The 15,619-nt window shown below is 42.2% G+C and overlaps 2 protein-coding genes across 3 annotated transcripts in view; one reads left to right on the top strand and one right to left on the bottom strand.

Moving 5' to 3' along the window:
• The window catches only part of LOC141432432 (ADP-ribosylation factor-like protein 2), a 221,445-nt gene extending 217,457 nt beyond the window's left edge, over positions 1-3,988 (bottom strand). The window contains exons 1-5 of the mRNA XM_074093988.1: positions 3,925-3,988; positions 2,678-2,963; positions 2,446-2,601; positions 1,710-1,908; positions 4-1,085 (exon numbers count right to left, since the gene is read on the bottom strand). Of these exons, the coding sequence (XP_073950089.1) occupies positions 951-1,085; positions 1,710-1,908; positions 2,446-2,601; positions 2,678-2,742 (555 nt within the window). The 5' untranslated portion in view covers positions 2,743-2,963; positions 3,925-3,988 and the 3' untranslated portion in view covers positions 4-950. The remainder of the gene's footprint in view (positions 1-3; positions 1,086-1,709; positions 1,909-2,445; positions 2,602-2,677; positions 2,964-3,924) is intronic.
• On the top strand, positions 3,174-14,162 carry LOC141432430 (protein kinase C-like). 2 transcript variants are annotated; one of them, XM_074093983.1, is made up of 9 exons: positions 3,174-3,567; positions 3,740-3,872; positions 3,943-4,057; positions 4,630-4,690; positions 5,010-5,063; positions 10,909-11,103; positions 12,363-12,394; positions 12,482-12,552; positions 14,074-14,162. In XM_074093983.1, the coding sequence occupies exons 1-8, from the start codon at positions 3,471-3,473 to the stop codon at positions 12,542-12,544; spliced, it is 750 nt and encodes a 249-aa protein (XP_073950084.1). In that variant the 5' UTR covers positions 3,174-3,470; the 3' UTR covers positions 12,545-12,552; positions 14,074-14,162. The 2 variants fall into 2 exon arrangements, with proteins under 2 accessions (XP_073950084.1, XP_073950085.1); XM_074093984.1 differs by lacking the exon at positions 5,010-5,063 and having other exon boundaries at positions 3,175-3,567.
• Positions 14,163-15,619: the final 1,457 nt, after the last annotated feature.

Here is a 15,619-nt window from a genome sequence, read left to right as displayed (position 1 = left end):
TGCATTGTTCGAGATGCATTAAAAGCATATTAACAATATTAGAATCAAGGAATGATTTTGGCAGGAGCTTTGAGTGCAGACGTCTTTAGTGTTTGTTTGAATAGTTCATTACATTACTAAAAACGAAATACTAAGAGGTATGTCTATAAAAAGTTGCTAGGAAAATTCCAACAACTACTGTACATGCTGTACTTTTTTCCAACCTCCCCTCAGCATTTCCTGCTGACGTTTCCATCACATCTCTTGTGACAGAAATATCACGTGCCTGGTCGTATCCTATTTATATCGACAGGGTATTTACTCGGATACCGCATGATAGTTGCTAACCTGTCATGGCGATAGGGTCCAATGATTTTATAATCACAGGGTAACATTCGCTAATTTGCTGGCCCCTGTCTTCCGACTCTCAGTACGTTTCTGGACTACAGTTAATAAGGGTTTTTCGACAGGTGAAATATCGCTAGATGGCGTTAATATCGTGAGGTCCGTTTGACGTTTCAGTCTTACTTGCGATTGGCTCATTTATTTAACCAATCAAACGGACCTTGCCAAAGTGGCTACTGAGTAATTGATTTTATACTGTTAAAGAGTATATAAACCATGAAATGTCTAATTTTTTAAAATTTTAAATTGACATTGTTAAATTGAAAAGCTTTATTTATTTTATTAATTTTGTTATTTAAATTCAACAATGACATGGATATATTTATACTCATTTAATATAATTTATTGAAGCACAATTGTTTTTAAAAATTTGCATGTCGAGCTGTCGGCTGAATACTGTGACTGTAATTTAATTACTTACTTAAAATCTTGTAAGTAAAAGTCGTATTCTAGCAAATAAAGATTTACTTAACTACTTACTATACTAACGCCATCTAGCGATATTTCGCCGGTCCAAAATCCCTCATTATTAAGCTGTGGCATGGTGTAGTCGTTGTGCGTGGAGGCTAGTCGATTGAGAATATGCGGGACGCTATGTCGTCCAACATCCAGTCCATCCCGTCCAGCAGGTGCTCGCCCGTCACGGCCGAGCAGTGCACGATGCGCCAGTGGTGAGACTTGATGCTGTCCAGGTCAAGGGCCTGGGGAAATAAATGGTTTCGCTTTAGATGGTATGATGGAAAAGCTGTGCCATTGGCTAACGAGCAGCAACTATTCATAAAATGGGTTTTCATTTCAATGCCAACGCAGCCGCAGCAGCGTGTCTTTTGTGTCTAAATAATTTCTAAACTAAGTTGGTATGTTAATCATGATGACAGCCTGACTGCCTCTAAGGCGATATAAAGCTGAATTTGTTTTACTTGAGATGCCTTAGGTTCGTATTCTGGTTAGGGTGGTAAGATCATGATGTGGGGCTACAATAGAGAGATCTCTCTCCAGGCAGGTGTAATGCCTGAGGACCGTAGTCCGAAGGAAGAATGTCAGAAGTTATAATACATCCGAGTAGAGAAACTTTGGTGGCGCAATGTAGGATTTGGAGTTTCTATATTGGGTCATTACATTGTGCTAGGAGTTGTTACTGTAACCAACTCTGAAATATTTCTACAAACGAAGCTAAGTGTTTTGGAGTTAGGTACTCCTTATGGCGTTGCTGTATGGATTTGCTGCTTACAGCGTGCATTGGGTCGATTTCAGGGTAGGCAGTTGGCTGGCGATGCCTACCCTGTTGCATACTCAATGCACGCCATAGGGCCCCCGAGCCTCACCTCCCGTATGTCCTTAGCAGACAGCGCGCCGGGCAGATCAGCCTTGTTGGCAAGCACGAGCAGCGAGGCTCCGGCCAGGCGCTCCTCGCGGAGCAGCGCGTGCAGCTCCCTGGCGCAGGCCGCCAGCCGCCGCGCGTCCGCACAGTCGACCACCCACGCCACGCCATCCGTGCTCTCAAAGTAGTTCTTCCAGTATGACCTGTATAGCACATTATACATACATAACATACACACATTGAGAGTTAAATCAAAGCTTGTAAAATGTAATTACTGTCACTTATGATTCACATAATAAAAATAACAATGAAAAAATGTGCAGAATACATAACATAGTACGATTTTGACCAGGTTTGATTCCCAGTTAAGTATGAGAATAAAATAAAAAAAATTAATGCCATTTTTATTAAATCTAAAATCAAAGTCATGAATCCTAAGAACAGATTTAGCTATCACTCATAGTTTCTGATTTCTCCCTCATGACCCATATGGATTAATCACCTGTATATCAAAAAAAAAAAATGATTTGTTTCCATTGTATTTTCCTTATACAAAGATGATCAAATAAAGTACAAAACAAGTCATTTGTGTGTGAATCCGATTGGACCTTGGAGTGCACCTAGGTTAGACCAATGTTACCAACCCTCAATGAATAGGATAAGGGTAGATAAGTATCAAAGTGACAGTTTACACAAAATACGTCACCATGCATTCGTATTAAGGTAGTTATTAGCGGCACCTGAGCGACTTCTGCCCGCCAACGTCCCAGATGTTGAGTTTGAAGCCGCGGTGCTCCAGCGTCTTGATATTGAAGCCCAGCGTCGGCGAGATCGTGTCGATAGGCTCCCCGTTGAACCGCTTCAGAATCGTCGTCTTACCTGCATTGTCCAGCCCTCTGATGTTACGATAAGGAAATGTGTACTGAATGTGTAATGAAAATCACGAAAAAACTACGAAATTTGAAAGGATACAACATGAGTATTCGCATCTCCTTCTCCTTTTGGCGGAGCTTCTTCAGTATTGTTAGAAAACCCATATTTATTACGGTTTATGTGTTAAAATTAAAATAATTCTAATTGAGTTTTATATTTTGTTCATATCGTGAGTCAACAACGCGCAGCGCAGCTTGTTGATTTGTCACTGTCAGTCAGCTGTTAAGTATGTCACCTGTCAACGTCAAGTTTGCTTTTAATTATTTCGAGGCTTCGATCAAATCATTATTAGGCTCTAGCCATTGACGTATTTCTTAACTTATTTCTGTAAAATAAAAAATGAATAGTCGAGTTGATAAACTTTACGTTATGTTAATACAGTGATAATTTTACTTCAATTTATATAGATGAAGTATCAAAATATTGCCTTTTGCCCCCTACAAAGTGCTTGTTAAACGTGATTGCTAGTTGTTTTAACTAGGAACTTGTATTCAATCAACAATACATTTAAGGTTTTTGAGTTGATATTTTTTATTAAATTTCTGCTAATCGATCCCACAAACATAAAACTCAAGGTCTGCTTGATCTCCTTTGTTACAATCCCCTTAAATTACCAGAAACAAAGACAGGAAACTTTTTAAAATCGAATAGGAATCCATTAGCGACCATAGAGTAACACAATCCATCCATGGCGGATCTCCTCGCTGTCAAGACTTTTATTTAATTCTGTTTCAATTATGAAGCACCTTCAATGATTTTGAGTGGGTTCATAGTGTGGAAGTGATCGTGCGGTGGCGCGGCGCGGTGCCGTCGATCCGGTTGTGTCGGCGCCATGTTCAGCGGAACGGTGCGCGTCAAGGTGTGTGAGGCCACGGGCCTCAGGCCGACTGACTTTCAGAAACGGCACAACATGACCTTCGGGAAACCAGGTGAGCTTCGGCTATCATCTCAAACCTCTTCCCCGTAGACCGTCCGATTCAATTGAAATAATTTTCACTGCCTCAAACTATCGCATAGTTGTTAACAATCGCTCGTAATAGGTGGAGCATGTTTACCAAAATGGGTGTCTATAATGTATGTAAATACGCATTGCCGTTGTAGACGACCAGCCGATAGACCCGTACGTGTCGATCGACGCGGACGAGCACCACCTGGACCGCTCCACCACCAAGCCCAAAACCTTCGATCCTGTCTGGAACGAGACCTTCATCCACGAAGTGCAGAACGTTGCCAGGTACCGCGCGCAATCCATTCCGCTCACTCTCGCCCATTCTTCAAATACTCACACTAATGTTTTCCTACAGCTTGGGCATCACCGTGTTTCACGATGCTGCCATACCTCCAGACGATTTTGTTGCAAACTGCACTATTCCTTTTGAAGATTTAACGCATCGCGACAAAGACGCCACAGACTTTTGGGTGAGTAGATCACATATTTTATTGGTATCGTAACACTGACTGACAGGCGATTGGTAGCTGTATCTATCAAGACAGCTGCTTATCTTAATCCTCTAATCTTTGATAAGATATTAATAAACAGTATCATGTTGCAGCAAGATGTGCTATCAGCAATCACGGCTTGTTTGTTGTGACTGTGATAACATTTATCTACGTCTTGGGGAATATTTTGATGATGAACATTTGTCTATTTGGATCAGTGAAATAAGCATGTATTGTTGGAGAAAAGAATTAATGTGCTCCGAACCCAAATATGAGCTACTTAACAATGAGGTTGTGTTTATATAATGAAGTAAATCTATGTAAGAGACTTATCAACTTGAATGTGTTCTGCATCCAGTGCATTGTTTGTTGTGCTAGTCACATAAGATGCGACTAGGATGGGCTACAGGATCTAAAACATATTCAGTGTGGTCACAATGTTCCAATTATCCTGATGCGTTTCAAGTATTTATAGACTGTTATTTGCCCTCTGATCCTTGAGTACTTGCAACTGTGTGCACCTGAACTAATTTGTGCATTTCTCCTCATAGGTGGATCTAGAACCTCAAGGAAAATTGCATCTGAAAATAGATCTGAAATGGAATTCTCAAGGTGAGTGCTAAATTTGTCACTGAATCATTCTACTTGATCACTTAATTGGCAATATAAGTGTAAACATGCTATTAAATGCATTTAATCATTAAATATTATGAACAATTTAACAATGAGTTGAAATGTTAATAAAATAATATCGAACATTTAAATAAATCAACATATCAGTTTGCACATGTGCACTCATCGCCATTCTAAGATGCATGACTCAACATCTGACTCAAGATAATGCATCAATGCCAAATTTATATGTAAACTTAACTGTATGTGTAATAAAATTTGGGAACTTTTTTTGTTGGCATAAAACAAAATATACCAGGATGTGCGATGGCAGGAAAGCCCAAAGCAAAATCGTCCTATTTCACTGGCAAGAGTAAGTCTATTGATATAACGTAGAGCTCCTAGTTTAGATTGTGTCTCAATGTTTCAATAGGGTTTATCAATATCCATTGTTATCAAATTTCTTAATGTTGTCAGTGTCTCCAGCACCCCCTGGCCCTGGCCCCGGTCCAAAATTTGGGTATCTATTTGTGATGAAGCAAGAATCCCTAAATCAATTTCTTAAGGATTAGTTCACATCGAGAGGCAGCGACGCGATACATTGCATTGACAGAATACGTCAACTAGTTCTCACATGTAATTTTCTCTCAATGAATCGTACCGCGTCGCGCCGTATCTTAGTGTGAATTGCCCCTGGTATGTTTGTTGGCACTGGTGCCATATCATTCTAATGTGAAGAAGTTTGATACACAATTGTCATTATTTTGCTGTAGAAAATTTAATTTGACAAAGTCATTTATTTTTTTATTTCGTAGGCCAGTCGTTTTTATAGGGACGATATTGACGTGTCATATGTAAGCAACACAAGTCGCTTCAGCGTCAGTTCACGCCGCTGAGACGCGGCGCGGCACATTTAATATGGCTAATGAGTACCTATGTGTATTGTATACATCTCCAAGTTATGAATTAGGTGCTAAAAAACCCCTTCCATCCCTGTAAAAACTAAATATAATGATATTTTAGCCATATATTTTTTTTATGTATTTTTTCTTTGTCTTGCATAAATCAATAACTAAGCAAATACTAAAATAATTTAGGTTTTAATATGCTTAAAATGTCTTATCTGCCAAGTTTCGTGCGCCGCATTCATCTTGGCAATGGTCTTTCCAAAAGCGCTGGTGGTATAAAAAAGTGACATGTAAAGTTAGGTTAGTAGTTTTGCAGGTGGTAGGACCTAGTGCAAGGTCCGCCCGGATTGCTACCACGATCTTGCTCGCTAATCCTGCCGTGAAGCAGCAGTACTTGCACTGTTGTGTTTCGGCGTGGAGAGTAAGACAGCCGGTGAAATTACTGGCACTTGAGGTATCCCATCTTAGGCCTCTAGGTTGGCAACGCATTTGCAATACCCCTGCTGTTGCAGATGTTTATGGGCGTTGGTGATCTCTTACCATCAGGAGACCCACTTGCTCGTTTGCCATCAGTCGAATAAAAAAAAATAGGTACTTTGTGGCCTTCTTTCAGAATAAATGTTTTGATTTTGATTCTTTCAAAGAAAAATGCCGCGTTGCGTCTGTGTGTGAACTGACTCTTAAATAGGTGATGTGATGATCAAAGAAAAACACTTTTTTTTGTTGCTATCATGATGCATAAAGCCGAGTTTAGACTTGCAAAAAAAAATCGTACAAGTTGCATTACATTGCGGCGCTCGATTGACCACTACAAACTCGTTGGATTTACGGCCTCGCAATGTAATGCAACTTGCACGAGTTTTCTTGCAAGTCTAAACTCGGCTTAACATGTGTCACTCTCATGAAGCATAAAAGGTTTTCCTGTACTGACTGAAATTACAAAGTTTAAATGTATTATTATTTTCTACAGACTTTACTGACTCTATTCCTACACTTCGCCTACACACCCATCTATTAGGGCATAGGATCGCAAAACACATTTTTCCAAGCAGCGTTTTCTCAAAAGATGTACTTTAGATTAGAAGGACCACTTTCTTTACAGGCATTTCCCATTCACTGCTCTTGATAAAGAGGTGTTTTTTTTTTGGTGATATTTTTGCTAAATTGTTTTTTTTTTGGGAGAAGATGCGTAAATAAATAGGTATTACAAAAATAATAAGAATCAGTATACTAAAATCATTTTCCGAGATTTTCAACGGCGAAAGGAGACAACTGATTTCTTTAAGCAAAATACCACAAACAGGACTTATCACTGCAAAAACACGCAAGTAATATTAGTGATATTAAGTCCAGAGCACGTATTGCCTAAAGTTTCTGACACTCGCGATCGCAATCAAATGACAGATTTTCCATACAAAAACTGTCATTTGATTGCGACCACAAGCGTCAGAAACGTTAGACAATACGGCCTCTGTTTGTGGTATTGATTTTGACTATGAGTGAAAATTACGAAGGTTTAAAAACGTTATATTTTAAACAAGTCACCTCTATGTAGACTTGGTACGCAAAAAAAAAAGTCGATCGTCGTGAATCGTATCGTATCGTATCGTAATCGTATCGTATCGTATTGTATAATAATATATTATTGTTTTTTGTGTTTGGTGGTGGTACTGTTGGGACCGTTAATAAATCATTTTTCTTTCTTTCTTTCAATTATTGTGCGTGAAATAAGACGATACAGAAAGAAACCCATGAAAACTGGTAAACCAGCGTTTTCCCAGGCATAACGCCAAGCTAGATCGTCGCACCTGAAAGCCCTCACCTGCAAATTTCGCCGAAATTATTGATTAGTGCTGTCTCCGAGATACCTGAAATGAATATATCTATACAAAATTTCTCGAAAAGCATTAGATTAGATATTTAAAATCAATCGTTTTTTATTGCGACGAATTATGTATATACTTAGGGGTTGAATCTTTCTGAGTTTGATTATACGTTTTTGTTAATTTGATTGGGCAACGTTTTGGAAGTACATTGAGGATAGTGCACTTTTGAGAAAGCTCGCATTGTGGGTAAGGTGTCTTTTATAATCCTAAACGCCCATAATATTCCAAGTGGTCTTGATATCTTCCTATTCCGGTGATATGATCGTCGCATGCGCACGCACGTCTATGCACAATTAACGCGATTGCCGCTTTCCGCGGCTGGATTGTCACCTCCGTTTTACAATGAGTACTCAGAGGCCTTATATTGTCTAGCCCACCTGGAATCACAATCGTTTTCACTAGTTCTTTCTGTCATGTGACATAAGACGACGGCAGAAAGAGATGGTTAATGCGATCGCGAATGTCAGTGCGTTAGACAATACAGTTTTTGCAGGGCTACTACGGAATTCGAAAATCGAAGTTCGTATCGTACCGTCCCTTTCACTCTCGTATTAAATAATATAAGGGACGTTACGTTACGAACTTCGATTCTCGAATTTCGTAGTAGCCCGACTGGTCACTATATTCAAGCACCGTGGATACTCCATGATACTCGTATAACTCGGCTACTAATTTCTATGATAATTTTGGCAGCTTCAAGTTGCTGAATGTGACTTGACGTGAGAACTAGCACCCGCGGCCCCGTCAGACTTGAAAAAAAAAGTCGAAATTCCTTTCGTAGGTCTCATGTCAAATGAAACATGGCCATATTCAATTTAGTCCTAATCAAACTGATATAATGTAAGACGCAGAATCCAATCCATGAACTAAATGATTGAATCGAAGACTATGTTAATGAATCAATGTTAGAATTACCGGGATCAATCAATCCATGGTTAGTTTTCTTTGCCACAAGATTGCTGTAGACCGAAATTTTGAAATCGAACTTGGATATCTCCTAATCCGAAATTAAATGATTTTTTTGAAATGTTAGAATTACCGAGTCGAACTTTTTTGTGAACTTGGATTTGTGTACAAGTAACGAGAACTTATAGTAAATAGGCAGGTAGTAGGGCATGTTAAGACATCACTAAAGGGCAAGGGATTCTGACCTCAAATATTATTATTTACTCACCTGATTCAGTGAATGATTCAATTTCATTTGTCTCTCTTGGTTTAAAGAAATGATTTGTAATGTGAACTAATTTACTTGCTATTACATTTATAACTGTAGAACGTGCTAAGTGTTGAATGAATCAGCTTTTACTTTATAACGAAAACTTAATTTTATCATAGATGAAAATTTGTGCTATGGGTATGATTTTTAGATTTGCAGCGCTTGCTATTTCATGCCGTCGGCTACCTGGGTCTCGTTTGCGTCTCGTGTCATTTTATTTTATTGTTCTCTAAACGTTTGTTTTGCTTGAATATTTGATAATTAATATATTGATACAAGCATTTGCGATGTTTTCATCAACGGCTTATAGTCTGATGCAACTCTTACGCTTCCAACATAGCTGTTCTTAGAGAGCTATTTATTTGCGAATGAGTTTAGAGAGCAGTTTCGTAAAATAAATACAACGTTCTAGTTTTTCCGCAGGGATAAGACTACACTAGACTACACATTGGGCCAGCGCTTCTGGCCAACTGTTTCAACACGTTAGGGGAATACATACAGATGTCTTTGAAGACACAAAGTTCAGTTGGAGAAACTGAATGGAGTACCAGGGTGGAACCTTCTGCTAGGTTATATATATTGACATTTCATACTTCTACCCAGTGGTAGCTTTAGGGGGTGAGGAGGGAGGCAATGACCCAGGGTTTCTCAACCTAAGTTAATTTGGGAGGCACGAGCGTTAATTTGGCACCCTTTTCGTCAAAAAATCCTTGGATTTGTCATACAAAATGACGGATATTCGACCTTAAGTGGGTCCTAAATTAACGCTCGTGACTGTACACCAATTCGTAACTTATGCATTTCTCGTCAACATCAAACACATACCTACTTTCGATACACATACTATGTTGCATACCCCCTTTGCAAAGATCAACCGCCTAGGGTCTCGCAACGGTTGAGGCCGCTGCCGCATCTACCCAAGAGAATGTCATGAGATCGATCGCGAATAGGTTCCATTCTGGTACGCGATACAGTTTCCTCGACCGCACTCGACCGGCCATCCACGGACATACAGTATAGCCACGATAGTCTACCATCAATCGCTAATCACATGCGCCATCGCCTGTACAGTTACCTGCATTAATATCTGCCACAGCGGAGCGCGCAAAAATATCGGCCCTAGAATTAGAGCCGTATCAGGGCCTCGCGCGGTTGCACGGTTTGGCTTGGCGCGGCGTGCACAAGGTTTCAATAGAGCCGAGACTGCACACGCAGCGCTGCTCTATTAAGGCCACAGTGCATTAGAGTCACCCGGCACCTGACCAGCACCGCCTCGACTTTCGGCGTCCACTCGTCGACAGGTGGTCCACGGGTGGACGCCGCGTTGACGAGTGGACCTCGCGTGTTCGACGAATTTCCTAGTAGTCACTATGGCGGCGAGCAGCGGGCTGTCACAGAGTGGTCCACTCGCTGTCCGCGCGTGGCTACCTCGTGAGTGAAGCGATCCGGTGACGCTACGGAGTTAATGTAGTGAGCGCATAAACATACAAACCCATATGAAGAATACCTACCTACTAATCGCTCGAGGCGAGGCGGGGCGGTCGGGTGCCGGGACCGTAATGAGTTGTGACGGTTCCCGAATTTCGCCCGAATGCCTTCATTTTCCATATAGTAATATTACTGGTAGTATCTTCAGAGTATATGATTTTGCATTCACATTGCTCGAAAACAGCACGTGTACCTAGAAGTGAACATGGTAATCGAGCTACGCCTTGGTTGCAACCCCCAAAGTAAAACCCTCAGACGTTAATGTGCTTGCTCGTAAACAGTGGTCGGTAACATGCAGGCTACCTTGCAACCCCCAAATAAAACCCTCGACCTTAATGTGCTTGTCATGAAACCCGTGGTCGGTAAATGAGTCTGTTACTGCATGGCGTGCTGCTCGTGCTGGCGCGCTGGCCGGCGCTGCCAGGAGCGCAGTCAGCGGTTTCGGCAATTTTTGAAAAAAATATTAGTTTTTCTTTTACAAGTATACAATTTTACTAGCAAATGTGATGAAAACATTGTATGTCGCACGGGCGGTACTAGAATTACGAACATCGACTCATTAAAGCCCCCGTCTTCGCTTTCGGGCTTCTAATAGACTCTCGTTCGTAATTCCTTATTTACTGCACTTAAGACACAATGTATTATTATGCACACTGTTGTGTCAGTATTAAATGTGTATGATGTACTGTACAATGGAGCAGTGAGGCATGTGTGTGTCAGGCGGCGGGGCGGGCGGCGAGGCGGGGCGCGCGGCGGGGGCGGCGCGGCGCGCGGGCGCGAGTTCAAGGAGGGCGCGGGCTTCGCGCGCCGCCGCGGGGCCATGCGCCGCCGCGTGCACCAGGTCAACGGACACAAGTTCATGGCCACCTTCCTGCGACAGCCCACCTTCTGCAGTCACTGCCGCGAGTTCATCTGGTAACTGCCCGCAGCCCGCAGCCGACACGTGCCAATGGTGTGCATCCACTGGGGGGCAGGACCAGGGTAGGGGGGGGGGGGGGGCAAACTACCGCTGCCTACCCTGGAATTGACCCAATGCACGCCAATGCCACTGGGCCGATACTGCTTTCTCATCATTTAACGTATTCACTGCTTGGAACTTCGCCCAGTGCCGCTGTCATTATTCATACATTTTGAACGCACATGTGCGTCGATAGCACCAGTGGAAGCCAGGTGGCAGTGAATGCGTTAATAAGTGGGATTGACTACTATCAAAACTACTACTACTAACTGACATGTCAATGAGGGCTATCGCGAATGAATTCGCCGCTAGAGGCGCTAGTGTAGCGTGAGGTCTCCGAAATGTCAAATCTCATAATTTTTGGGTGAGCTACGCGGGTTTATTTAGAATTAGAATAATTTTGTGAATATTTTGCAATATCTGAAATTAATTATGGCAAATATGCGTTCCGGGGCAATGAATGTCTGTGTTTTGAGACATTTTTGTCTTTCGGAAACCTTTGTCCTCCCTTTTTTCCGAACAAAACGGGGACTATGCAACACTGTGGCATGCTCGATATTTTTATGGTACGGTTTTAAGGTGTATTAAATATGATTTTAATCTAAACTTTGTTTTCACGCCCGTAATAACAGACTTTGAAAGCCATACTTAAAAACCTCACGCAACAGTGCGCCATCTAGTGAGACAAAAAACGATAGCCCTCATTGTACTAACTTTGTGTGTTTTAGCAAAAATAAATGATATGATTTGAAAACATTCTATGGCACTAAAAAATACATTGAAAGAAAGAAGAAATAAATTGCTGGTGGTAGGACCTTGTGCAAGGTCCGCCCGGATTGCTACCACCATCTTGCTCGCTAATCCTGCCGTGAAGCAGCAGTGCTTGCTTGCACTGTTGTGTTTCGGCGTGGAGAGTAAGACAGCCGGTGAAATTACTGGCACTTGAGGTATCCCATCTTAGGCCTCTAGGTTGGCAACGCTTATGGGCGGTGGTGATCTCTTACCATCAGGAGACCCACTTGCTCGTTTGCCATCCGAAAGAATAAAAAAAAAAAAGTAAGTAAGTAAGTAAGTTTGTTTTATTTGCATTAAATGTGGTTAACAATGGATCTTAACACAAAATTATAACAATCACACATTTACCTGTCGCATAGCATGCAAAAATATTCCTTAATAAAAAAAAAATGTTTTTCATTTTTTTTTTTTTTATTCACAGGGGTCTGGGAAAGCAGGGATATCAGTGTCAAGGTTAGTTTCGTTGTCTAAGCTCCTAATATCCTTGTAAAATAGTACGAGTTTGTAAATAATGATATTAATGACAAACCTTGTTAACAGTGTGCACTTGTGTGGTGCACAAGCGCTGCCACTCCTCCGTTGTCACTAAATGCCCCGGCATGAAGGAAGAGGTGAGTCCTTACCTTACCACTAACATTGACCGAAGTTGACAATCTGATTTATGCCTAAACTCCTGTTTCATCATCCATTGATTCAATTTCTGACGGATAAATGTGATGCCGTCTCTGTTTGTTTTGTTCGAATTTCGATATTCGAAAATTAATCAAGGGGTGGTGATGGTGAATCAGCCCCTAGTAATAAAAAGTAGGTATTAAGTAGCTTTTAGTTAAATAACTATGTTCAGATTGAACACAAGCATAATGGATTGTACCGCGACTACGGCGAGGCGAGAAATTGCGAGGCGATAATCGCGCTCGTGTGGTCTCGTCTCACCTCTTGGAGAGGGCTCCACACCTGGGGCCTCCGTCAACTCGCGGGCGCAGCGTGCTATTGCAATAGGGCTGAGCCCCGCCTCACGCAGCGCTGCTCTATTAGGGTGCGGCCAAACCGTTGCTTAAAAATCGGTGACGGCACGGACGGCGCACCGTTTTTATCGCATGCTCTCCACACCGCTGCTTAAAATATAGAATCGCAGTGACGTGCCGTAAACGTCAGGACTTTACCAAACAAAAGTCTTGACGTTTACGGCCCGTCACTGCGATTCCGCACCGTTTGCGTATTTTGAGCAGCGGTGTGGAAAATATGCAAAAGAAAAACGGTGCGCATACGATGCGTCTCTGCGATTCTGTAACGTTACAGTTTTTTAAGCAGCGGTGTGGCCGGTCCTTTAGATGACATGAAACAAGCACGCTGTGCCAAGCCAAGCCAAGGTCCTTAAGTCTTAACACTTTGACTGTCTCTCGTTTTTCCACCGTCATGGGTCATACGTCCGTCCATTACAGGGTAATGCACAAATGTACAAATCATCCGTTTCTGACGTAACGTAGACGTGTCAGAGCTAGTTAGACGGTGCATTACATATAATGCACGGAGAGTTTAAGCTGCATTCCACCGATAATGTGCGAGGATGTGTTGCGCGGAGGTTTCGTTAACCCAGGGTCTCTCAAACTTATGGCTCCACGACACCTGTTAAAGTTGCTAGACGACAGCGACCTACCAAAGAAAGTAATAAACTGGCTGTTGGAAAACTAAGTTATTAATAATAATGTATACTATTTATTTCAATATAAGGTACAAAATATAGAAGAATCGTCTTGCCAACGAAAATACAACTGAAACAAACAACAACAAATAACAAACAAATAAGTAATAAATTTGGAGTTAAAAAATACAAAACCCCCAAACAAATCTAATCATCTTGCCAGTTTTGCAGCCACCATCACGTAAACCTTGTCGCGAACCCCTACTGTCGAATAGCGAACCCCCAGGGTTCGCGTACCTCACTGAGAAACCCTGCGTTAACCAATAGAACGTTTCATTTACTGCCTCGTCTCCGCTCACCTGTTTCACTAGAGATGTGCTGTGCGAGGGCATCTCGCATATTTTGGTGGAAACCCAGTCTAAAATTGAAAAGCGGATATGATAGAGTGAGTGTAGGTGTGTGTGTAGTTTGTGTCGTGTCGTGTGTGCAGCAACACGGCGGCGGCGGCGTGAGCGTGTCGGGCGGGCAGCGGTTCAACGTGAACGTGCCGCATCGGTTCGTGGTGCACTCGTACAAGCGTTCACGTTCTGCGACCACTGCGGCCTCGCTGCTCTACGGACTGATCAAGCAGGGCCTGCAGTGCGAAGGTAACGCCCGCCCCTGTGCCTCTAGCCGCAGTTATACAATACATTTGATATATGTTGAGTTTCTTGCACGGATTCTTCTCAACAGAGGTTTTTCCGAACCGGTGGTAGGTTTTTTTTGACAGTCATAAGTGCTTGTTTAGCCTAAATTGAATAAAGATGCTGACTTGACATGCTGTACAGTTGGCTCATGCCTAGTTACAGCTATTGCACGTCACGGCATGTCGCTGTTGCACGATTTTATGAGACTTTTGAGAAAACAAGGACACCGAAAGAAAGCTGTATACGAGTTTCCAGCTTATTATTCGCAAGGTCCGCCCGGATTGCTACCACCATCTTGCTCGCTAATCTGCCGTGTAGCAACAGTGCGCACTGTTGTGTTTTGGCGTAGAGTAAGACAGCCGGCGAAATAACTGGCACTTGAGGCATCCCATCTTAGGCCTCTAGGTGGCAACGCATCTGCAATACCCCTGTGTTGCAGATGTTTGTGGGCGGTGGTGATCTCTTACCATCAGGAGACCCACTTGCTCGTTTGCCATCCAGTCGAATAAAAAATAAATCTCATTAATTTTTTAACCCTCGACGCAAAAGAGTGGTAATAAGTTTGACCGCTATGTGTGTCTGCATGTCTGTATGTCTGTGACACCGTAGCTCTTTAACCGGTGGAACGATTTGAATGCGGTTTTTTTATTTGAAATCAGGTTTTCTAGCGATGGTTTTAGGCATGTTTTATTAAAATCGGTTCAGCCGTTTTTGAGATATTGAACTTTGAAGTGACAAAGTGGGGTTTTCCAATATTTTGTTGGTTAGGCTATTATTGGTTAAGTGACTGCATCGTAATGGCAATGTGGTGTTTGTGTGTTTGCGTGCGCAGTGTGTTCGATGAACGTCCACAAAGCGCTGCCAGAAGAACGTGGCCAACAACTGCGGCATCAAACACCAAGATGATGGCGGAGATCCTCAGCGAGATGGGCATCTCGCCCGACAAGAACCCGCGCCCCCGGACCTCCAAGGTACGCACGCACTAACCTGCTAGGCTAAGCTGACACGATTATAGCCCAAATTGGAATATACTAGCATGGGTGTACCCAGAGGGGCGGTAGAAATTGTATTATTTACAATATGTATTATGCGTTAACTTTTGAAACATCCTCGCAAGCCGCAAGTGTGTATGACAAAATAAGTGCGGGAGATCGATGTAATAGTAGATTGATAACCAAGGGTGGAAAGTGACCCATTTCACCGGGGATATTTCTGGCGCTCGAACGAAGTGAGAGCGACAATAGTTCGAGGGTAAATAGGTAATTCACCCGAGTTGGACACTACTTTTCATTTCGACTGCGAGGAAAGTAAAAATACTACAAAGAACTGAGAAAAAAATAAATTGTATTT

Source organism: Choristoneura fumiferana, chromosome 11 (genome assembly GCF_025370935.1).
Source record: "Choristoneura fumiferana chromosome 11, NRCan_CFum_1, whole genome shotgun sequence".
Classification (NCBI taxonomy): Eukaryota; Metazoa; Arthropoda; class Insecta; order Lepidoptera; family Tortricidae; genus Choristoneura; species Choristoneura fumiferana.
The sequence above is the reverse complement of the archived record's forward strand: the minus strand, read 5'-3'. Positions and strand labels throughout refer to the sequence as shown.

Bases quoted from the DNA above. Each gene is read 5' to 3' on its own strand.
- LOC141432430 (XM_074093983.1), top strand. From the start codon at position 3,471: ATGTTCAGCGGAACGGTGCGCGTCAAGGTGTGTGAGGCCACGGGCCTC. The intron at 4,691-5,009 runs GTGAGTGCTAAA...AAAATATACCAG, and splicing joins TCTGAAATGGAATTCTCAAG to GATGTGCGATGGCAGGAAAG. The intron at 11,104-12,362 runs GTAACTGCCCGC...TTTTATTCACAG, and splicing joins CACTGCCGCGAGTTCATCTG to GGGTCTGGGAAAGCAGGGAT.